Source organism: Acinonyx jubatus, chromosome C2 (assembly GCF_027475565.1).
Source record: "Acinonyx jubatus isolate Ajub_Pintada_27869175 chromosome C2, VMU_Ajub_asm_v1.0, whole genome shotgun sequence".
NCBI lineage: Eukaryota > Metazoa > Chordata > Mammalia > Carnivora > Felidae > Acinonyx > Acinonyx jubatus.
The window spans coordinates 113,198,530-113,222,657 of NC_069384.1; the positions used below are offsets into that span (position 1 = coordinate 113,198,530).

The 24,128-nt window shown below is 37.6% G+C and overlaps 1 protein-coding gene across 2 annotated transcripts in view; it reads left to right on the top strand.

The window, feature by feature from the left end:
* The window catches only part of LOC106975216 (ceruloplasmin), a 73,386-nt gene that overhangs the window by 14,402 nt on the left and 34,856 nt on the right, over window positions 1-24,128 (top strand). For both annotated transcript variants that reach the window (XM_015072528.3, XM_015072529.3), the window contains exons 5-9: window positions 5,009-5,263; window positions 6,362-6,533; window positions 9,699-9,838; window positions 10,994-11,146; window positions 12,661-12,872. In XM_015072528.3, coding sequence (XP_014928014.3) covers window positions 5,009-5,263; window positions 6,362-6,533; window positions 9,699-9,838; window positions 10,994-11,146; window positions 12,661-12,872 — 932 coding nt within the window. The remainder of the gene's footprint in view (window positions 1-5,008; window positions 5,264-6,361; window positions 6,534-9,698; window positions 9,839-10,993; window positions 11,147-12,660; window positions 12,873-24,128) is intronic.

Here is a 24,128-nt window from a genome sequence, read left to right on the forward strand (position 1 = left end):
CAGGGATATTGGTCTGTAGTTCTCTTTTTCTGCTGGGTCTCTGTCTGGTTTAGGAATCAAAGTAATGCTGGCTTCATAGAATGAGTCTGGAAGTTTTCCTTCTCTTTCTATTTTTGGAACAGTTGGAGAAGGATAGGTATTATCTCTGCTTTAAATGTCTGGTAGAATTCCCCTGGGAAACCATCTGGTCCTGGACTCTTATTTGTTGGGAGATTTTTGATAACTGATTCAATTTCTTCACTGGTTATGGGTCTGTTCAAATTTTCTATTTCTTCCTGTTTGAGTTTTGGAAGTGTGTGGGTGCTTAGGAATTTGTCCATTTCTTCCAGGTTGTCCAGTTTGTTGGCATATAATTTTTAATGTTATTCCCTGACAATTGCTTGTATTTCTGAGGGATTGGTTGTAATAATTCCATTTCCATTCATGATTTTATCTGTTTGGGTCATCTCCCTTTTCTTTTTGAGAAGCCTGGCTAGAGGTTTATCAATTTTGTTTATTTTTTCAAAAAACCAACTCTTGGTTCCATTGATCTGCTCTACAGATTTTTAGATTCTATATTGTTTGTTTCTGCTCTGATATTTATTATTTCTCTTCTGCTGGGTTTGGGGTGTCTTTGCTGTTCTGCTTCTATTTCCTTTAGGTGTGCTGTTAGATTTTGTATTTGAGATTTTTCTTGTTTCTTGAGATAGGCCTGGATTGCAATGTATTTTCCTCCCAGGACTGCCTTTGCTGCATCCCAAAGCGTTTGGATTGTTGTATTTTCATTTTCGTATGTTTCCATATATTTTTTAATTTCTTCTCTAATTGTCTGGTTGACTCACTCTTCTTTAGTAAGGTATTCTTTAACCTCCATGCTTTTGGAGGTTTTCCAGACTTTTTCCTGTGGTTGATTTCAAGTTTCATAGCATTGTGGTCTGAAAATGTGCATGGTATGATCTCAATTCTTGTATACTTATGAAGGGCTGTTTTGTGACCCATTATGTGATCTATCTTGGAGAATGTTCCATGTGTACTCGAGAAGAAAGTATATTCTGTTGCTTTGGGATGCAGAGTTGTAAATATATCTGTCAAGTCCATCTGATCCAATAATATATTCTGTTGCTTTGGCATGCAGAGTTGTAAATATATCTGTCAAGTCCATCTGATCCAATAATCATTCAGGGTCCTTGTTTCTTTATTGAGCATGTGTCTAGATGATCTATCCATTGCTGTTAGTGGAGTATTAAAGTCCCCTGCAATTACCACATTTTTGTCAATAAGGTTGCTTATGTTTGTGAGTCATTGTTTTATATATTTGGGGGATCCTGTATTTGGTGATAGACATTTATAATTGTTAGTTCTTCTTGGAGGATAGACCCTGTAATGATTATATAATGCCCTTCTTCATCTCTTGTTACAGCCTTTAAAGTCTAGTTTGTCTGATATAAGTATGGCTACTCCAGCTTTCTTTTGACTTCCAGTAGCATGATAGATAGTTCTCCATCCCCTCACTTTCAATCTGAAAGTGTCCTCAGGTCTAAAATGAGTCTCTTATAGACAGCAAATAGATGGGTCTTGTTTTTTTATCCATTCTGATACCCTATGTCTTTTGGTTGGTGCATTTAGTCCATTTACATTCAGTGTTATTATAGAAAGATATGGGTTTAGAGTCATTGTGATGTATGTAGGTTTCATGCTTGTAGCAATGTCTCTAGTACTTTGTCTCACAGGATCCCCCTTAGGATCTCTTATAGGGCTGGTTTAGTGGTGATGAATTCCTTCAGTTTTTGTTTGGGAAGACCTTTATCTCTCCTTCTATTCTAAATGACAGATTTGCTGGATAAAGGATTCTCGGCTGCATATTTTTTTCTGTTCATTACGTTGAAGACTTCCTGCCATTCCTTTCTGGCCTGCCAAGTTTCAGTAGTGAGATCCGCCATGAGTCTTATCGGTCTCCCTTTATATGTTAGAGCACATTTATCCCTAGCTGCTTTCAGAATTTTCTCTTTATCCTTGTATTTTGCCAGTTTCACTATGATATGTCGTGCAGAAGATCGATTCAAGTTACATCTGAAGGGAGTTCTCTGTGCCTCTTGGATTTCAATGCCTTTTTCCTTCCCCAGTTCAGGAAAGGTCTCAGCTATGATTTCTTCAAGTACACCTTCAGCACCTTTCCCTCTCTCTTCCTCCTCTGGAATACCAATTATACGTAGATTATTTCTCTTCAGTGCATCACTTAGTTCTCTAATTTTCTCCTCATACTCCTGGATTTTTTATCTCTTTTTCTCAGCTTCTTCTTTTTCCATAATTTTATCTTCTAGTTCACCTATTCTCTCCTCCGCCTCTTCAATCCAAGCTGTGGTAGTCTCCATTTTATTTTGCAACTCATTAATAGCATTTTTTATCTCCTCCTGGCTGTTCCTTAGTCCCTTGATCTCTGTAGCAAGAGATTCTCTGCTGTCCTCTATACTGTTTTCAAGCCCAGCAATTAATTTTATGACTATTATTCTAAATTCACTTTCTGTTATATTGTTTAAATCATTTTTGATCAGTTTGTTAGCTGTCGCTATTTCCTGGAGTTTCTTTTGAGGGGAATTCTTCCATTTTGTCATTTTGGATAGTCCCTGGAGTGGTGTGGGACCGCTGGGCACTTCCCCTGTGCTGTCTTGAATAACTTGCGTTGGTGGGCGGGGCCGCAGTCAGACCTGATGTCTGCCCCCAACCCACCGCTGGGGCCACAGTCAGACTGGTGTGTGCCTTCTCTTCCCCTCTCCCAGGGGCGCAATTCACTGTGGGGTGGCATGGCCCATCTGGGCTACTTGCACACTGCCAGGCTTGTGGTGCTGGGGATCTGGCGTATTAGCTGGGGTGGATGGGCAAGGTGCACAGGGGCGGGAGGGGCAGGCTCATCTCGCTTTTCCTTCAGAGATCTGCTTCGGGAGGGGCCCTGCCGCACCGGGAGGGAGTCAGACCCGCCGGAGGGATGGATCCACAGAAGCACAGTGTTGGGCGTTTGCGTGGAGCAAGCAAGTTCCCTGGCAGGAACTGGTTCCCTTCAGGATTTTGGCTGGGGGATGGGCGAGGGAGATGGCGCTGGTGAGCCCCTTTGTTCCCTGCCAAACTGAGCTCTGTCGTCCGGGACTCAACAACTCTCCCTCCCGTTGCCCTCCCGTTCTCCGAGCAGAGCTGTTAACTTATAACCTTCCAGATGTTAAGTCCCGCTTCCTGTCAGAACACACTCTGTCCGGCCCCTCTGCTTTTGCAAGCGAGACTCGGGGGCTCTGCTTTGCCAGCGGGCTGCCCCTCCACCCCGGCTCCCTCCCAGCAGTCCGTGTAGAACACACTGCCTCTCCACCCTTCCTACTCTCTTCCGTGAGCCTCTCATCTACGCTTGGCTCTGGAGAATCCGTTCTGCTAGTCTTCTGGCAGTTTTCTGGGTTATTTAGGCAGGTGTGGGTGGAATCTAAGTGATCCGCAGGACGCCGTGAGCCCAGCATCCTCCTACACCACCATCTTCCCTGACATTTTGGCATATAATTTTTCATAGCATTCCCTGTTAATTGCTTGTATTTCTGAGGGATTGGTTGTAATAATTCCATTTTCTATTTTATCTATTTGGGTCCTCCCCCTTCACTTTTTGAGAAGCCTGGCTAGAGGTTTATCAATTTTGTTATTTTTTCGAAAAACCAACTCTTGGTTTCATTGATCTTCTCTACTGTTTTTTTAGATTCTATATTTGTTTCTGCTCTGATATTTATTATTTCTCTTATTCTGCTGGATTTGGGGTGTCTTTGCTGCTCTGCTTCTATTTCTTTTAGGTGTACTGTTAGATTTTGTATTTGTGATTTTTCTTGTTTCTTAAGATAGGTCTGGATTGCAATGTATTTTCCTCCCAGGACTGCCTTTGCTGCATCCCAAAGCATTTGGATTGTTGTATTTTCATTTTCATTCGTATCCATATATTTTTTAAATTTCTTCTCTAATTGCCTGGTTGACCCATTTATTCTTTAGTAGGATGTTCTTTAACATCCATGCTTTTGGAGGTTTTCCAGACTTTTTCCTGTGGTTGATTTCAAGTTTCATAGCATTGTGGTCTGAAAGTGTGCATGGTATGATCTCAATTCTTGTATACTTATGAAGGGCTGTTTTGTGACCCATTATGTGATCTATCTTGGAGAATGTTCCATGTGCACTTGAGAAGAAAGTATATTCTTCTGCTTTGGGATGCAGAGTTCTAAATATATCTGTCAAGTCCATCTGATCCAATGTATCATCCAGAGCCCTTGTTTCTTTATTGATTCTGTGTCTGGATGATCTATCCATTGTTGTAAGTGGAGTATTAAAGTCCCCCTTGGTTTCTTTAAAGGGTCTTGGGCCATTCTGCCTTTGAATTTTTAGGTCTTTGTGGCTCTTGTACTGGTCCTTACTATCCTTCCCCTGGATTTCTTCTTTTTGCCGTCACATCTCTTCCAATTTTGACTTATAATCTCTAAAAAAAGAAAAAAGCTTTCCTTGTGTTCTTATGACACAAGGAATTCATGTTCACTGCAGAAAATCAGCAAAGTCCTAACATGCAAAAAGAAAAAATTGAAATTAATATTACCACTATCAACATGATATGTGATTGATTATGAAATAACCTTCAGTCTTTCTAAAATTTACTCTAACATGTGTACATTTTGTATATATGCACATATATATGCATACATTATATTTACAAATACCCATATACACATACTAATACACAGCTACACAGCTAATGTGTATAGCTTATAACAGAAAAAATAGGTTTCATCTTCATTGTTGTGTTCATCTGCTAATGTGTTGACAAAAATCCTGAGACTGGATTCAGGTCCAAAATAAGAGTGCTATCATTGATAAGCAATGTCTGATGTAGGTACGGAGGAAGGAATAGCAGTACATGTGCCAGGTATTTTCCAATCCAAATTGATATTTATTTCTATAGAGATAACTATTACCATCCCAGGCACCAATGTTTTTAATCACAATCACTGATCTTGACTTACAGCTGTGAACGGATATACTTTTGGAAGTCTCCCAGGACTCTCCATGTGTGCAGAAGACAAAGTAAAATGGTATCTTTTTGGCATGGGTAATGAAATTGATGTGCACTCAGCTTTCTTCCACGGCCAAGTATTGACTAATAAGGGCTACCGTATTGATACAGTCAATCTCTTTCCTGCTACCCTCTTTGAAGCTTTTATGGTGGCCCAGAGTCCTGGAGAATGGATGCTTAGCTGTCAGAATCTAAACCACCTGAAAGGTAAGGCATCTTTACCTGAAATGAGCTTTCGGCCAAAAAAAGAGTCATGTATCTGTTACACTACTAATGGGGTGATAACTGGGAATCAGAATCTAAAAGTAAATAAAATTTTTTTTAAAAAGAATCTAAAAGTTAAATATCTTTAGAATAATCTGAGCTTTGAACTGGTAATTTAATTTTATTCTTATGATGGTATGCATCATAATATAAAAAAAAACTGAAAGACTAGAATTTTACAAAATAATGAAATATGAAAATATATTAATTTGAGAAAAAGCATAACTGGCCCTGAATTACTCTTCTGTCCTAAAAGTATAGGTATACACTGAGAAGTATATACAACTTCTTTGCTTTGTAAAATACACAATATTGTAAACACCAGAAGATTTATATACTGTGCTGAAAAGTAGTTTGTTTGTTGTTTGTTTTAATTTGGTTCTATCAGACACAACCAACTTTGTTCTTTGAGTCCAGCTACTCCTTGGTTTAACTTGCTAAATACCTCCTTCATCTCTTCAACATAAGAACATTCCTTGTTCTTGAAAAATACTAGTTTGTAATATTGATCTCCTGAAGAAACTAGCTTTAATCTGGGTCTTTTGGCATGTTACTCTGACCTTCAAATATAATCTCACTATTAAATGTCACCTTGGTCTCAGAAGACCCAGCACAGCAGGTACATAGCCATTTTGTTTTGTCCAAGAACAGTAATAATATATGCTCATTCTATTCCCCCTCCTCCACTCCACCCTGTCCCTTAAAATATGGCAAAGTCTCTCTTTATTACTTGTCTTTTAATGTGTCCTTTTTTGTTTCTCATCGAAAGACATCCCAAGTGAAACCCCACAAAGATTGGTACAATATTTTTTGAAAAATACTAGTGCTTAATATCTCTTCTCTGTGCCATAAGGAGAAGCTTTACTGCTCAAATTTTCTATCAGTAATTTATTTATAACTGTTTAGTATCATTTTTAATATTGTTTCTAGCTGTCTATTTCTTCAGTTTCCATCTGTCATTTCATCAGCGGTGTTTACAAGGCAATAGGAGGGAGAAACATTGGCTCCATTAACCACTGTCTCCTTCCATGTGATTTTCAGCTGGTCTGCAGGCCTTTTTCCAGGTACAAGACTGTAACAAGCCTTCATCAGAGGACAGCATCCTTGGGAAACATGTCAGGCATTACTACATCGCTGCTGAGGAAATCATCTGGAACTATGCACCCTCTGGAATAGACACCTTCACCCAAGAAAATTTAACAGCACCTGGAAGGTAATTCAGAAGGACTATTATTTCAAAGTATGCCTCCCTAAGAAAAGAAAGAAAGAAAGAAAGGAAGGAAGCATAAAAAACTGATTCAGCAATTAACATTTTAATTGGTACCTGAAACTGAGTAACTAGACTGCTAAATATTTACTAAGGTGTTTGGTATGAGTCCAAGTTTGAGAAATATGACTTTTGAGTCCACGAGAAAATGGATATAAAAAAGTTATCAGATAGTCGACAAAATCCTCAGAAAATACTGAATATAATTAGACTAATTAATTTACTTTTCTTTCATGAAAATACAACATTGTGCAATCCGGCAGCATTAAGTACATTCACAAGGTTGTACAATCAACACTATCTGTTTCCAGAACTCTCATTTTTCTAAATAGAAAGTCTGTATCCATTAAACAGCAGCTCTCTAATCCCTGATAACTTCTACTTTCTGTCTCCATGAATTTGCCTCTTCTAGGCACTTACTACAAGTGGAATAACAATATTTGTCCCTTTTTGTCTGGCTTATTCCACTTAGCATGTTTTTAAGGCTCATCCATGTTGTAACATCTATGAAAATCTCATTCCTCTTTAAGGCTGAATAATATTCCACTGTATGCATATACCACATTTTATTTATCCATCAATCTGTTGATGAACATTTGGGTTGCTTCTACTTTTTGGCTATTGGGAATAATGCAACTATTAACATTGAAAGTACAAGTATTGTTTACATCCCTGCTTTCAGTTGTTTTGTGTACATACTTAGGAATGGAATTGCTCAATCCTATGACAATCCTATTTTTAATTTTTTGAGGAAGAGCCGTACTGTTTTCCACAGTGGCTGTACCATTTTACATGCTTACCAGTAATGTACAAGGGTTCCAATTTCTCTACCTACTTACCAATATTTATTTTCCATTTCTAAAATAATAGACATCTTCTTGAGTGTGGAGCTGTATCTTATTGTGATTTTGATTTGCATTTTCCTGATGACTAGTGATGTTCAGTATCTTTTCATGTTGTTGGTGTTTGGAGAAGTCTGTTCAAGTCCTTTCCCTGTTGTTGAGTTGGGTTCTTTGTTTTTGTTGTTGGTGGTGGTTGTTAAAGTATATGACTTCTTTATATATTCTGGATATTAATCTCTTATCAGATACATTGTTTGCAAATATTTTCCACCATTCATTAGGTTTTCTTTTCACTTTCTTAATAGCGTCCCCTGGGGTACAGCAGCTACTCCTGTATGTGTCTAGTGAGTTCCACAACCTCCCAGCCATTCTTCCCTGCTCAGTCTTCTTTCCTACTGTCCATTCACCATAAAGCACCCAAAGTGATCTTTCAAAAGTGTTGATGAAATTATGCCACATCCCTGTTTCAAGTCTCTGCTCAAATATCACTTCATAAGAGACGCCTTCTTTGCCACCTATCTACTTGGAAAGGTTTAGTAACTTACTCAATGATGCATGACAGGTCAATAGCTAGGCCTGGCTCTACCCAGGTCTCTGATTCCTGAAGCAGAAATTTAAGTCCCAATCTACACTGACATCCAGAGGCAATGACTCCAAAGCTGTATCACCAGCTCAGAAGGCTCTTGTAAATTGCAGATTTGCATTTTTAATTGCTTAAAAACACCCTGCTTAGATGAGGTCCCTCCAAATCAGCATGTCCACATCTGAACCATTGTTTTCTCCGTATACCTGAATTTCCTCCTCTCTGTGACTACTATAATTATCCATCCATCAGTGAAGCCCCAAACCTGAGTACCATCATTGACTCCACACTTCCCCACTCCCTCCTCCTCTCAAGTACTATCTCACTATATCCTAAACATCTCCAAAAAGTGTCTATTTTTTCCTCACTGAGGGATCCTTTTAAAACACTAATCCTGAATGTTTACATATTTCAAAGCTTTCCCACTGCTCTGGGATGGAGTACTGAAATTTTAGCAAGGTCCTGCTGTCCACCCCCCATCTTTCCAAGCCTCATTCTCTTTCTTCTCTCCCATTCTCTCTCTTTTGCCTTGCCCTGCCCTGCACACTGTGCTCCTGTCATATTTTGTAAAACATGACATATTCACTCTTTCCTCTGAGTCTTCCCATAGGCTATTTCCTCTTTGTAAACACCCACCTCATTCTCCACCCCCCCACCTATACTTCATCTTTTTTTCAAATGTTTATTTATTATTTTTGAGAAAAGAGAGAGAGAGAGAAAAGGGGGGCGCAGAGAGAGAGGGAGACACAGAATCTGAAGCAGGCTCCAGGCTCTGAGCTGTCAGCACAGCAGGGCTCGAACTGAACTGCGAGATCCTGACCTGAGCCAAGTCAGTTGCTTAACAGACTGAGCCACCCAGGTGCCCCTATACTTCATCTTTTTAACTCTATTTCTCTTCTAGATAGTTTTTAAAAATCATTTTCTTTGGAAAGCCTTTGGAGCCTCTTCCTACCACTTCCCCCAAACTGCTCCATAACACCCTGTGCTTATTGCATGTTAATTGCACATGCAATTAATCAATAATATTGATATTAATATCAATGTTATTACATTGATTGGCTCACAGTCTGTCTTCTCTGTCAAGTCCATGTGGACAGAGATGGGTCCAGCTTGCTTATGGTTATACCATCAGCACATACCAAGGTTCCTGGCAAAAAAGCATGTGTCCTCTACATTTGTTAAATGGAAGAAGAGATGAATGGGATGACTTTGGCAAGTCAAACACCTCTCTGAGATATAATTTCTCCATTTGTAAACTGGGGAGAATAATGCCAACTTTGCCACCTTATTATGGGAGTTTCAAATAATAAATGAAAGCTCCTAAGTATCTGGTGGGTGCTCATATGCAATAAGCTAGCTATTGTATTTTTAAACCTTTTATAATTTGTTAAAAAGATACTATCGTAGAATAGTATAACTATTAGGGGTTGACGCGAGCCATCTTAAAATTGTTTCCCTTCACTTGAAAAAGTGAAACCTCTACACCATGAGTCTCCACTCTTTAGTTGAACATCCTTCTGTGAAGTGCCTAGTACCATCTGCTTCTTTTTAGATATTTGATAAATAATGAATAATAATTACCTCTGAGCGCTGGTCATCATTTTTCTCTTCAGTTAGTATCCTATATGAATACCTGCTTTCTGTTTTGTTTTCAACTCCACTGTTAAACCCTTTTTCTCTTGGCAGTGCTTCAGAGGTATTTTTTGAACAAGGTCCTACAAGAATTGGAGGATCTTATAAAAAGCTGGTTTATCGTGAGTACACAGATGCCTCCTTCACAAATCAAAAGAAGAGGGGCCCTGAAGAGGAACATCTTGGCATCCTGGGTGAGTCCATGCAGAGTATCGATGACTATTATACTCTTCTCCTGGGCTACCCAACCTCAGAAAGAATAGAAACTTCAAGAACTGCAGTATGATTTCTATGTATAAACTAGAGTTGTGGAAGGTCATTCAACTATTAAATGTAGCAGCTAATTAATTTTCCAACGTGAATTACCAATAGTAAATCTTCATCGTTAAAAACTATGCTAGCTTCAAATAATGATGTTTTTTTTCTTCAAGAGGTAAGGAGAATTGTGTATTTATGACTTGGTTTAAACTGACAACAAAGCTGTTAGCCTCTGTTCTTAGCTGAAGGTACACTTCCTTAGAAATAAAATCCAGGCTATTAATGAAAGAGACTGCCTCTGTCATAGAGCCTTGTCCACAGCCCAGAGACCTGTTCTTGCTCAGGCTTTCAGGCAGAATATAATGGGTGAGCATACAAAGTCTAGATTCAGACTATCCTCACTCCTTACCTATTAACCATGTGACCTTTGAAAGTACTCAGCTTGCTCTGCCTTCTTTCTGTAAAATGGAAACAGTAATAATGATAACAGTCATTACCTCATAAAAGTGTTGTAAAGATTAAAGGAGTTAATACACATAAAAACTCAGAAAAGCACATGGAAAGCTCTCAATATCATCTTATATATTACATAAAATATGCAGTATGTATCTATGTTTTTATTCTATATTTGGTAATAATATTAATTTTGGTGAAGAAAAATCCACAAAAGTGTTACTCTTCACATCCAAGACAATTTAACTTACCCTCTTAGGGTGATCAAGGTTTATAGAACACCCCTGACTCTTGGGACAAATGTCACCCATCTGGCCAACCGAAGACGAAGATGAAAAGAGTATAGATACACACTGAATAGTTTCTTGTAGATGTATAAAGCCGGTGAACTGACTTGGATAAAAACAGTAATAAATTTTCTTAACCTAAAGTCGAATCAAAAAACCCTTCTCATCTCTTTCGAGCCTTGCCATGTCAAATTGATAATGGAGTTTTAAAAAACTAGGTTTTCCATTTCCCACAAATAAAATGTTGCTTCCAGTGGTTTCTGCCAGAGGATAAGCCAAAGAAAACAACTGTCTTATGTACTCTGTATGTTATATACCAAGGGAGGGTAATAATGTTCTCTTTGTCCCTAGGTCCTGTCATTTGGGCAGAGGTGGGAGACACGATCAGAGTCACTTTCCATAACAAAGGAACATATCCCCTCAGTATTGAGCCCATTGGGGTGAGAGTCAGTAAGGACAACGAGGGCTCCTACTATGCCTCACATCACAACCCCTCAAGTGGAAGTGAGTACAACATTCTGAAACCAAACAATATTTAATAACCCACTGTGCTGGTCACCAGGGAAAACTGTCCTGCAAAAACTGAAGGCAGGATCTTCCAAGGAAACTGCTCATGTATCATTTTTAGGCATCATGGCAGGAAGCAAGTTAACCTCTTCTCCTTCCATTTCCAATTGGTTTATGGAATTTTGTTCTGCCTTAATTGGATGATTTTTAACAGTGCTGTTAGTAACTAATTAGGATTACATCAGTTATACATTTCTGAAGTACTCCTTGGGTGATTTTTAAATTTGAAAATGTTCTTGCAATTATAAGATTAGATGAATACTTGAATATTTGAAAAATATAAAAAGATATAGCCAACAATGTTATCTATAGTTCTACAGACAACCGTATTATATTCTTGTATAGTTCCTCTACTCTTTCATCTGGGTACCTATATATTTTAAATGTGGTTGAGATCACAGTTATATAAATATACTTATCATTGTAATTTTGTACTGAACTTGTTTCTTTAGCATCATAAGCATGTTGATATCATTTTAATAACACAAAATATTCCATTTTATGCACATATTTTGGTATTTTTATATGTCAGGGCTGGCCGAAGAAGACTAGTGCCTTTGTCACCACTTGCAGCATGACTGTGGGCAAGTTATGAAGTCTTTCTGGCCTCACTTTCCCCAAGTATACAATCAGGAGATTTGAACCGGATCATCTGCAGTTTCCTTTCAGTTCTGAAATTATTTTCAGTTTAGTATCATTCAATAGGAAATGTATGGATTACCTCCTATTTTCAGGTGTTGCTCTAGCCAATAGAAATATAGAGACAATGCTTGCCTTTCAGGAAGGTTAAGTTCCATTGGGTGCTGGGGTGGGGGCAGGGAAATACCCACAATCTAACATTAAATGTGCTGGGGACATTCTCAGGGGCTCTACTAATCTCTTAAGGCTGCTATAACTAAATACCACAGACTGAAATACCACAGACTAAATACCACAGACTGAAACAACAGAAATTTATCTTTCACATTTCGGGATGCTGAAAATCCAAGATCAGGGAGCCAGCATGGTTGGATGAAGACCCTTTTCTGGGTCTCAGACTTCTCATTGTATTTTCACAAGGTGGCAGGGATTAGGGAGCTATGTGGGATCTCTATTATAAGGGCACTAATCCCATTTAGGATTACCTTGATCACCCTCCAAAGGTACCACCTTCGAACACTATCACATGGGGTGTTAGGGTTGCAATATGTGAATTCTGGGAGGACACAAACATTCAGACCGTAGAGGCACCAATCACAGACTGGTTAAGAGGAGGCTTCCTGAAGGAAATCACACCCATCCGTGACCTGGCACAGGAGCACAAGTGGAACTCCATTAAAGGAGGATTTCATTCTAATTCATAATAAGGGACTGAGAAGTGGGTTGTCTTAGACTAAATGCAGTCTACTTTGTGGCTCAAATGACCACATTAGAAAGCATACTTAACCTCTCCATTGTGACACTTCTCACAGGTGTGCCTCCTTCAGCCTCCCATGTGGCACCTCAACAAACATTTACCTATGAATGGACTGTGCCCAAAGAAGTGGGACCCACTTACAAAGACCCTGTCTGTCTATCTAAGATGTATTACTCTGCTGTAGATCCCACTAAAGATATATTCACTGGGCTTATTGGGCCAATGAAAATATGCAGGAAAGGAAGTTTACATGAAAATGGGAGACAGGTAAGTCCAATCAGGGAAAATAAAAATGATTTCCCAATCCCTTTGAACTATCATTATTACAGGGAAAATTCTGGGTTTTGAGGCAGTAAGGATTTTACATATGGTGTTCAGTATAAATTTTTCTCAGGCTCATGAGAGCTGTACTATGCGGAGTTTCTCTGGCTAACATGATTATTTCAAGAGCCGGAAAAAAACTTTCTTTGGAATCCAAGGTCTTTTATGATATATTTAGACTTCAACACACAAATTAAAAAAATGGTAATAGGTCACTCAACATTCACTGAAGAAAATATTGCTTAAAACATTTTTTGGAAAGAAGGAAATGGCCATTTGACCAGGAAATAGAAATATAACTCCATCATATTTTTATCTCTCAACTAAGTATTTTACTATGAACCTTTAAAAGATAAGTACCCTCTTAAAAATGCCTTCAATATAATTGTCATACCTTAAAATCGTCATCGTAATAACCTCTTAGTATTATCAATTTTTTTATGAAATTTTATCAAATTTCCAATCAATGTATTCATATTTCCCCAGTTGCCTCTTAATTATTTCAATTTTGTTGTCTGAATCAGTACCCACATAATTACACACATTGCAATCAGTTGTTATGTTTCTCAAGATTATTTCCTTGCATTTTTTCTGTTGCAAGGGTATTTATCTTACGGCAGTTTCTCATGCCTAGATTTTACTGATTGCATTCCTGTAGCATGTTTGTTTCTCTTTCTCTCAATTTCATATAAATCAGTGGCTAGGTCAACAGGCTTGATCAGATTCAGGTTAGATTTTTTTTTCCAATACAACTTCCAAGTGTGCTACTGTGTACTTCCATCAGGGGGTATATAATATGTAATTGTCTCTCAGTTGGGAATATTGTCAGCTACTGACAACCATTTCCTAGATTCATAAGCCAACAGGGGTTGCACAATAGTAAAATTCTATTTTACTATTCTATGGTGGGTGCCACCCACCCATCATTCTTCTTTATTTATTAGCCAGTACACCTCCATAAGTGGGAATTTCCCTTAATGGATTGTTTGGTTAGCCTGAGGTTCATATCATATAAGCAAGGAATGACCAATGTTTGATTCTTTCCCTTTATTTACAAGTTTTCAAAGTAATAGTTCTCCACTAGCATATTTCAAAGATTCTTCATAATTTCTTTTCTTTTTAAAAAAAATGTTTTTGATGCTTATTTATTTGAGAGAGAGAGAGAGAGAGAGAGAGCGAGCATGAGCAGGGGAGGGGCACAGAGAGAGGTAGACACAGAATCTGAAGCAGGCTCCAGGCCTGAGTGGTCAGCATAGAGCCTGATGCAGGGCTAGAACTCATGAACCATGACGTCATGACCTGAGCTGAAGTCAGACACTTAAATGACTGAGCCACCCCAGGTGCCCCTCTTTTCTTTTTGAGTACTATTGTGAGCTCACATATTTAAGTATATTTGGTGTGTTTGAATTCATTGCCATTATCCCTACTGATGCCCAAAATATCCTATTTTTTGCCCCTGAGGGGATTTGTTCAGGTTGACTCCTTGATTTTTACATGAACTTCATAGTCTTTGCAGCTTCCTTGATTTCTAGTATAAAAGGCTATTTAAGGTTCATATTGCACATTTTCTGAGCCAGACCTGGGATCAGCCATTTCTCCCAAAAAGCCGTAGTTCTTTGGGTAAGAAATTATTTTTTGAACCATAATCTGAACACTTATGGGTGCTAATTTCTATTGGCCTAATCATTGTTTCTAAAGGCCTTTTCAATGGGCAGAACTGGGGGGAAAGTTTAAGATAAAATTCATCATGAGTTTATACTGATACGTTTTATTCAAATTCAGGTCTAAAGATTCTTTTTGTGTGTGTTTTTTTTTTCACTTAACCTTATTAATCTTACATGTGTATCTCCCTTTAGCTGTACTGAAAAATCTTAGTTCTCAATGATAACAAGATAAATATTCACTCAATTCATCATACAATATACCTACCACAGCCTCAGAATCACAGTTACAATACCAGAACCAACAATATAATTACTGAAAACAATTTAAGATTTGTTTGCTGCCCTTTTTTGTCCTTCAAATAGATCCCACTGGAAATGTTCAGTCAAATGACAGTTAAAGTTGCTTGAAATAGTTCTTCTCTGCATAGTTTTGCCACCCACCAGATACACAGGTTTATTTAATTTATTTTACTTCTATTTCTTTTAGGAATTGTCTTTTAGGAATAATAATTACAATATTATTTTATAAATATGTAACATATTCACCTGGTTCCAACATCAGATCTACAAAAAGATGCATATTCAACAAAGTCTAGCCTATCCTTTCTCCACTCTCATCTATTCCCTTACCTCTTATTTTTTAGCTTTATGGTTTTAGCTTTATGGTTTTTACCTTATGGTTAATAAACCATAATGGAAACCATTTGTTTTCCATTATTCTTTTGTCAGCTTGATTTTTTAGAACATTTTTCTCTTTTTTTTAAATTTATTGTGTAATTTACATCCAAGTTAGTTAGCATATAGTGCAACAATGATTTCAGGACTAGATTCCTTAATTTCCCTTACCCATTTAGCCTATCCCACCTTCCACAACCCTTCCAGTAATGCTCTGTTCTCTGTATTTAAGAGTCTTTTATGTTTTGTCCCCCTCCATGTTTTTATATTATTTTTGCTTGCCTTCCCTTGTGTTCATCTGTTCTGTGTCTTAAAGTCCTCATGTGAGTGAAGTCATATGATATTTGTTTTTCTCTGACTAATTTTGCTTAGCATAATACCCTCTAGTTCTATCCACGTAGTTGCAAATGGCAAGATTTCATTCTTTTTGATTGCCAAGTAATACTCCACTGTATCTATCTATCTATCTATACACACACACACACACACATACATATACATACATATACAGTGATGGACATTTTGGCTCTTTCCATACTTTAGCTATTGTTGATAGTGCTGTTATAAACATTGGGGTGCGTGTGCCCTTTCAAAACAGCATACCTGTATCCCTTAGGTAAATACCTAGTAGTGAAATTGCTGGGTCGTAGGGTAGTTCTAGTTTTAATTTTTTGAGGAAGATCCATACTGTTTTCCAGAGTGGCTGCCCCAGTTTTCATTCCCACCAGCAGGGCAAAAGAGATCCTCTTTCTCTGCATCCTCGCCAACATCTGTTGTTGCCTGAGTTGTTAATGTTAGCCGTTCTGACATTAGGTGTGAGGTGGTATCTCATTGTGGTTTTGATTTGTATTTCCCTGATAAAGAGTGATGTTGAACATTTTTTCATGGGTCTGGTAGCCATCTGGATGTCTTCTTGGGAGAAGTGTCTATTCATATCTTTTGCCCATTTCTTCACTGGATTATTTGTTTTTGAGTGTTGAGTTTGAGAATTCTTTACAGATTTTAGATACTAACCTGTTTTCTGATATGTCATTTGCACATATCTTCTCCCATTCCGTCGGTTGCCTTTCAGTTTTGCTGATTGTTTCCTTGGCTGTGCAGAAGCTTTTTATTTTCGTGAGGTCCCAGTAATTCATTTTTGCTTTTGTTTCCCTTGCCTCTGGAGACATGCTGAGTAAGAAGTTGCTGCAGCTAAGATCAGAGAGGTGTTTGCTTGCTTTCTCTTTGAGGATTTTGATGGCTTCCTGTCTTACCTTTAGGTCTTTCATCTATTTTGAGTTTATTTTTGTGTCTGGTGTAAGAAAGTGGTCCAGGTTTATTTTTCTGCATGTCGTTGTCCAGTTTTCCCAACACCATTTGCTAAAGAGACTGTCTTTATTCCATTAGATATTCTTTCCTGTTTTGTCAAAGATTAGTTAGCCATATGTTTGTGGATCCTTTTCTGGGTTCTCTATGCTGTTCCATTGATCTGAGTGTCTGTTTTTGTGACATGTAGTTCTCCTTTTTAGTGGGGTCTTTGTCTGGTTTTGGAATCAAGGTAATGCTGGCTTCATAGAAAGAGTTTGGAAATTTTCCTTCCATTTCTGTTTTTTGGAACAGCTTCAAAAGAATAGGTGTTAAGTCTTCTTTAAATGCTTGCTGGAATTTCCCTGGAAAGCCATCTGGCCCTGGACTCTTGTTTTTTGTGAGATTTTTGATTACTAATTAAATTTCTTTCCTGGTTATGGGTTTGTTCAAATTTTCTATTTTTTTTTTTACTGTTTCAGTTTTGGAAGTTTATATGTTTCTAGGAATTTGTTCATTTATTCCAGATTGCCCATTTTATTGGCATATAATTGCTCATAATATTCTCTTATTATTGTATGTATTTCTACAGTGTTGGTTGTGATCTCTCCTCTCTCATTTTGATTTTATTTATTTGGGTCCTTTCCTTTTTCTTTTTGATCAAACTGGGTAGGAGTTTGTCAATTTTGTTAATTCTTTCAAAGAACCAGCTCCTGATTTCATTGATCTGTTCTGTATTTTTGGTTTCGATAGCATTGATTTCTGCTCTAATCTTTATTATTTCTTGCCTTCTTCTGGTTTAGGGCTTTATTTTCTGTTCTTTTTCCAGCTCTTTAAGGTGTAAGGTTAGGTTGTATATCTGAGAGCTTTCTTCCTTCTTTAGGAAGCCCTGGGTTGCTATATACTTCCCTCTTATGACCGCCTTTGCTGCATCTCAGAGGTTTGGGCTGTGGTGTTATCATTTTCATTGGCTTCCATGTACTTTTTAGTTCCTCATTAACTTCTTGGTTAGCCCATTCATTCTTTAGTAGGATGTTCCTTAGTCTCCAACTATTTGTTACCTTTCCAAATTTTTTCTTGTGGTTGATTTCGAGTTTCATAGCATTGTGGTCTGAAAATATGCACAGTATGATCTTGATCTTTTTGTACCTGTTGAGGGCTGATTTGTGTCCCAGTATGTGATCTATTCTGGAGAATGTTCCATGTGCACTGGAGAAGAATGTGTATTCTGCTGCTTTAGGATGAAATGTTCCGAATATATCTGTTCAGTCCATCTGGTCCAGTGTGTCATTCAAAGCCATTGTTTCCTTGTTGATTTTCTGTTTAGATGGTCTGTTCAATGTTGTACATGGGATGTTGAAGTCCCCTACTATTATGGTATTATTATCAGTGAGTTTCTTCATGTTTGTGATTAATTGATTTATGTATTTGGGTGTACCACATTTGGAGCATAAATGTTTACAATTGTTAGGTCTTCTTGGTGGATAGACCCCTTAACTATGATATAATGCCCTTCTTCATCTCTTGTTACAGTCTTTATTTTAAAGTCTAGATTGTCTGATAAAATATGGCTACTCCAGCTTTCTTTTGTCGACCATTAGCATGATAGATGGTTTTCCATCCCTTATTTTCAGTCTGAAGGTGACTTTAGGTCTAAAATGGGTCTCTTGTAAACAGCATATAGATGGATCTTGTTTTCTTGTCCATTCTGTTACCCTATGTCTTTTGACTGGAGCATTTAGATCATTGACATTTAGAGTGAGTACTGAAGATATGAATTTATTGCCATTATGTTGCTTGTAGAGTTGGAGTTTCTGGTGGTGTTCTCTGGTCCTTTGTAGTCTTTGTTGCTTTTGGTCTTTTCAGGTTTTTTTGGGTTTTTTGGGGGTGGGTTTGTTTTGTTTTGTTTTTGTTTTGTTTTGTCTTTTGTCCCCTCAGAGAGTCCCCCTTATAATTTCTTGCAGGGCTAGTTTAGTGGTCATGAACTCCTTTAAGTTTTATTTGTCTGGGAAACTTTTAATCTCTCCTTCTATTTGGAATGACAGCCTTGCTGGAGAAAGAATTCTTGGCTGCATATTTTTCTGGTTCAGTACATTTAATATATTCTGCCATTCCTTTCTGCCCTGCCAAGTTTCTGTGGATAGTCCTGCTGCAAACCTGATCTGCCTTCCCTTGTAGGTTAAGGACTTTTTTTCCCTTGCTACTTTCATCATTCTTTCCAAGCCTGAGTCTTTTGTGAATGTGACTATGATATGCCTGCTGATGGTCGTTTTTGTTGTACCTTATGGAAGTCCTCTGTGCTTCCTGGATTTTGATGTCTTTGTCTTTCCCCAGGTTAGGAAAGTTTTCTGCTATGATTTGCTCACATGAAATTTCTACCCCTTTTTGTCTCTCTTCATCTTCTGGTACCCCTATGATTCTGATGTTATTTCTTTTTAATGAGTCACTGAGTTCTCTAATTATTATTTTGTGCTCTTTTGCCTTAGTCTCCATCTTTTTTTCTGCCTCATTATTCTCCATAAGTTTGTCCCCTGTATCACTGATTCCCTGCCCTGCTTCATCAATTCTTGCCACTGTAGCATCCATTTGAGATTGCAGGTCAGTTATAGCATTTTTTATTTCATCCTGACTAGCTTTTACTTCTTTTACCTCTGCAGAAAGGGACTCTAATCTATTTTCAACCCCATCTAGTATTCTTATCATGATTCTAAATTCTGGTTCAGACATCTTTCTTGTATCTGTGTTGGTTAAGTCCCTGGCTGTCATTTCTTCCTGTTGTTTATTTTGGGGTGAATTCCTTCATTTCCTCATTTTGAAGGAAGAAAATAAATTAATAAAGTTAAAAATACTAAAATTAAAAATTAAAAACAACACAAATCAAATAAATTATGCTACATCCTATGTGTGTTTTGATCTGGTTGTTGAAAGAAGCTTGATAAATTAGAGGGAAAAAAGGAAAGAAGAAAAAAAGGAAAAAAAGGAAAACATTTGAAAATTTGAAAAATGAATACAATAAAATAGAATAAAATGAAATGTTGAAAGTAAATTGAATTTTAAAAATTTACAAAAAGTAAAAAATATAGTAGAAAAAAATTAAAGAAACAAATTTTAATAAAAATGGAAAATAAAAAAATTTTCCTTCTGTATTCAAGAATAAGAAAAGAAAAAGAAAAAAATTATTGAATAAAAGGACCAGTGAGCAGAATGAAATACAATTGAAATTACATCTGGGGATGTAAATTACATTCTATGGGAACATAGAAATCAAGCCAGGAAACACTTTATACTCTAAGCAGGTGGAGAGACTTGTGTTTTTCAAAAGAGCTGTTGGCCCAGTTGGGCGGGGTTTAGTGTAATGGCTCCATTTTCCACTAGATGGCGCTGCTTAGCTTACTGGGGTGGATTGTTGTGGTTAGTGTAGGCGTGTATACACATGCGCAGGAGCAGTGAAAATGGTGTCACCCATGTACCCAGTCTCTAGTATCAGAACTTTGTGCTCTCACTGACTTGCAGTCAAGCACCCCTCCTTTGTCTTCTGCTTCCATCTCCTCCCTAATTCTACACTTATCTGTGACCAAGTCGTTATGCTGCCAGGCAGCAACTCCCTCCTAAGTTTTATATCATTTGGGGCTGTGTTTTCCAATCCCTCACTTCTGAGGGACTGTGGCTTTGACCCACTCAGACCTCTGGGGGAAGGTCTCACTGAGCAGTGGCTGGATGCCTGCCCACACCCAGGAATGTTCCCAAGACCTTGCTGCTGCTGTTGCTGATGCCTAGACTGCGGTTAGGTACCAGCCCACCCCAGAAAACGTTTCTGCAATCTTGTAGCAGCCGTATTTCAGATATTATGGAAAATCACAACATACATCTGGTGCCATGCTTCCCCCTTAACATCCTTGTGCCAACACCAGTGAATGTGGTTGTTCTCAGGGGTCCTCTGAGCCCTTTGCCTGTGAGGAGGTCACACAGCCTCTACCAAATGTCCTCCCAGCAACGGAACCACCCTCTCCCCCCCATGTGGCCTGAGGACCCCAAAGACCTCACTCTCTGCTTCTGGAGATTTGCCCCTCCTACCAGAGATCCACCAGGTATCAAGCTTCAGAGTTTCAGACTCTGTGCTCCCCTTGTGTATAGAGTCTTAATGGAATTTAAACCCTTTGCTTTCTCCTTTCTCCCTTTTTAGTTCAGTCCCTGAAGATGTTTTCACTTTTCCACTTTCTCTCCAGCTTCTTTTGGAGGGGGGGGTGCTTTTCTTGTATTCTCCCCCATCTGTCCTTTCTCTGCAAGCAAAAACAGCTCCCTGTCCTCTGCAGCTTCTTTCTCCCCCAGTTCACCTCTCTGCACTGCATACCTGCTGAGTTCTGTGGTTCTGGTTGTGCAGATTGTTGTGTTAATCCTCAAATCAGTTTTCTAGGTGTGCAGGATGGTTTAGTGTTGATCTGGCTGCATTTCAGGGGTGAGAGATGCAAAAAGTTCATGCTATTCTGCCATCTTGCTTTTAAAATCAATTTTTAGAACACTTTAAGGTTAATAGCAAAATTAAAAATAAAGTACAGAAGGGCATCTGGTTGGCTCAGTCAGTTGAGGGTCTTACTCTTGATTTTGGCACAGGTCGTGATCCCAGCCTACTTAAGATTTTCTCTCTCTCTCCCTCTGCCTCTCTTCCCTGCACACACACATACTCTCTCTCTCTCTCTCTCTCTCTCTCTCTCTCAAATAAAATAAAATAAAATAAAATAAGTAATAATAGTGCAGAGATTTCCCACATGTTCCCTACCCATCCCCCACACCCTCCTCCAATACCAACATTTCCAACAGAGTGGTGCATGTGTTACAATTGATGAACCTACACTGACACATTGTTATCATCCAAAGTCCATAGTTTACTTTAGGGTTCACTCTTGGTGTTTACATTCCATGAGTGTAGACAAATGGATAATGACAAGTATCCACCATTACGATATCATGTAGACTATCTTCACTGCCCTAAAAACCATGTGTTCTACCTATTTATCCCTTAATGCCAATCCCAACCCCTGGTAACCACTGTTCTTTTTAATGTCTTTATAGTTTTACCTTTTTCCAGAATGTTATTTAGTTGGAATCATACAGTATATGGTTTTTCAGATTGACCTCTTTCACTTGGTAAAAGACATTTTAGTTTCCTCCAAGTCTTTTCATGGCTTAATAGCTCATTTCTTTTTAGTGCTAAATAATATTCCACTGTGTGGATGTACCACAGATTATTTATCCATTCACCTACTGAAGAACATCTTGGTTACTTCCAAGTTTTGGCAATTTTGCACAAAGATGCCATAAACACTCACGTGCAGGTTTTTGTGTAGACATAAGTTTTCAACCCCTTTGGGTAAATATCAAAGAGCCTAATTGCTGGATCATATGGTAAAAGTGTATTTAGTTTTATAAGAGATCACAAAATGTCTTCCAAAATGGCTATCCCATTTTGTATTCCTGGTGGAAATGAATGGAAGTTCCTGTTGTTTCACATATTTGCCAGTATTTGGTGTTGCCAATGTTCCAGATTTTGGTCATTCTGATAGGTGTGTGGTGATATCCCATTGTTGTTTTAATTTGCATTTCCTTAATGATATATGAAGTAGAGCATCTTTTCATATGCTTATTTTCCATCTGTGTATCTTATTTGGTGAGGTGTCTGTTAAGGTGTTTTGCCTATTGGTTAATTGGGTTGTTTGTTTTCTTAATGTTGAAGTTTTAAAAGTTCCTTGATATTTTTCATAACAGTTCTTTATCAGATGTGTCTTTTGCAAATATTATCTCCCAGTCTGTGGCTTGTTTTCTTGATTCTATTGAAATTATCTTCTATAGAGCATAAATTATAATTTTAATGAAGTCCAGTATCAATTATTTCTTTTATATAGATTGTGCCTTTGGTGTTGTATCTAAAAAGTTACAACCAAGGTCATCTAGATTTTCTCTCATGCTATTGTTTAGGAGCTTTATTATTTTGCCTTTTACATTTAGGTCTGTGATCCATTTTGAGTTAATTTTTGTGAAGAGCATAAGATCTGTGTCTAGGTTTATTTTCTAGCATGTAGATGTCCAGTTGTTATATCACCATTTGTTCCAAAGACTATCTTTGTTTGTATTGCCTTTGCTCTTTTGTCAAAGATCAGTTGACTGTGAGTTTACTTCTAGTCTGATTTATTGTTCTATTCTTTTGCCAATTGCCACACTGTCTTTTTTTTTTTTAATGTTTATTTGTTTTGGGAGAGAGAGAGAGAGAGCATATGCAAGCCAGGGAGGGGAAGAGAGAGAAGGAGAGAGAAATCCCAAGAAAGATCTACACTGTCAGTGCATAGCATAAAGTGAAGCTCAACATGGGGCTTGATATGAGGCTTGATCTCATGAACCATGAGACCATGACCTGAGCCAAAATCAAGAGTCAGACACTTAACCAGCTGAACCACCCAGGTGCCCCAGTGCCACAATGTCTTGATTGCTATAGTATTGTAGACATTTTTGAAGTTGGACAATGTCAGTCTTTCAGTCTTATTCTTCAATATTGTGTTGGCTATTTTGGGTCTTTTGCCTCTCCATATAAACTTTAGAATCACTTTGTTGATACCTACAAATAATTTTCTGGTATTTTTATTGGAATTGCATTGACTCTATAGATCAAATTGGGAAGAACTGGCAACTTGGCAGTGTTGGGTCTTCCTATTCATGAACATGGAATTTCTATTTAGGGTAATGTGATAGTGAACAGGAATCCGAGTTTAGATAGGGTGGATGTAATATTTGAGGTAGGAGATCTAAATTTCAAGGAGATAGACTTGCAAGGATCTGAGGGAAAGCAGAGGGAATAGCTAGGGTCAAAATATCAAATTTTATTAAAAATTTTTTTAGATTTCTTTGAAATTATTATGTATCTTTTCTCCTTTGACCTATAAGCCTGACCAACTACATTAAAGATTTCCTAATATTGAACCAGTCTTGCATTTCTTGGGAGAAACATTGAGCACTGTGGTTTTTAATTTTTTTTCAGTATATTTCTGTAGTAAATTGGTAGTAATTTATTTTCAATTTCTCTCCTAAACAATAAGTGACATTATTTTGCATTTTGTTTGCTTTTTTAGTTATTATATCATGTTTATACTATCTTAATTAAATAAATTGGGACTATTTCCATGTTTTTAGTATTTTGCAACTGTTTAAATAAATAGCGATTACCTGATCCTTAGATTTGAAAGAAATTGCCTGTAAAATTTTTTCGAGTATGTGACTTTTAAAAAGAAGTAGTTAGGATTTTCTTTTTTGTTTTTTTGTTTGTTTATGTTTTAATCACATTTTTATTTGACCCACGGATATTGGTCCATTCAGTTACCTTGTTCTAAATCAACTTATCACATTTATTGTATGTAATGATCTTTTTTCCTTCCCCCATATATATGGTTATAGTCCTTTCTCATTACTAATGTGGTATATCTGGGTTGTCTCCCAATTTTTTTTATTAGACTTGCCAGAGGTTTGTGTGTTTTATTAGTCTTTTCAAAGAATACATTTTTAGGTTTAACCATTTTAATTTGTGCTCTAATTT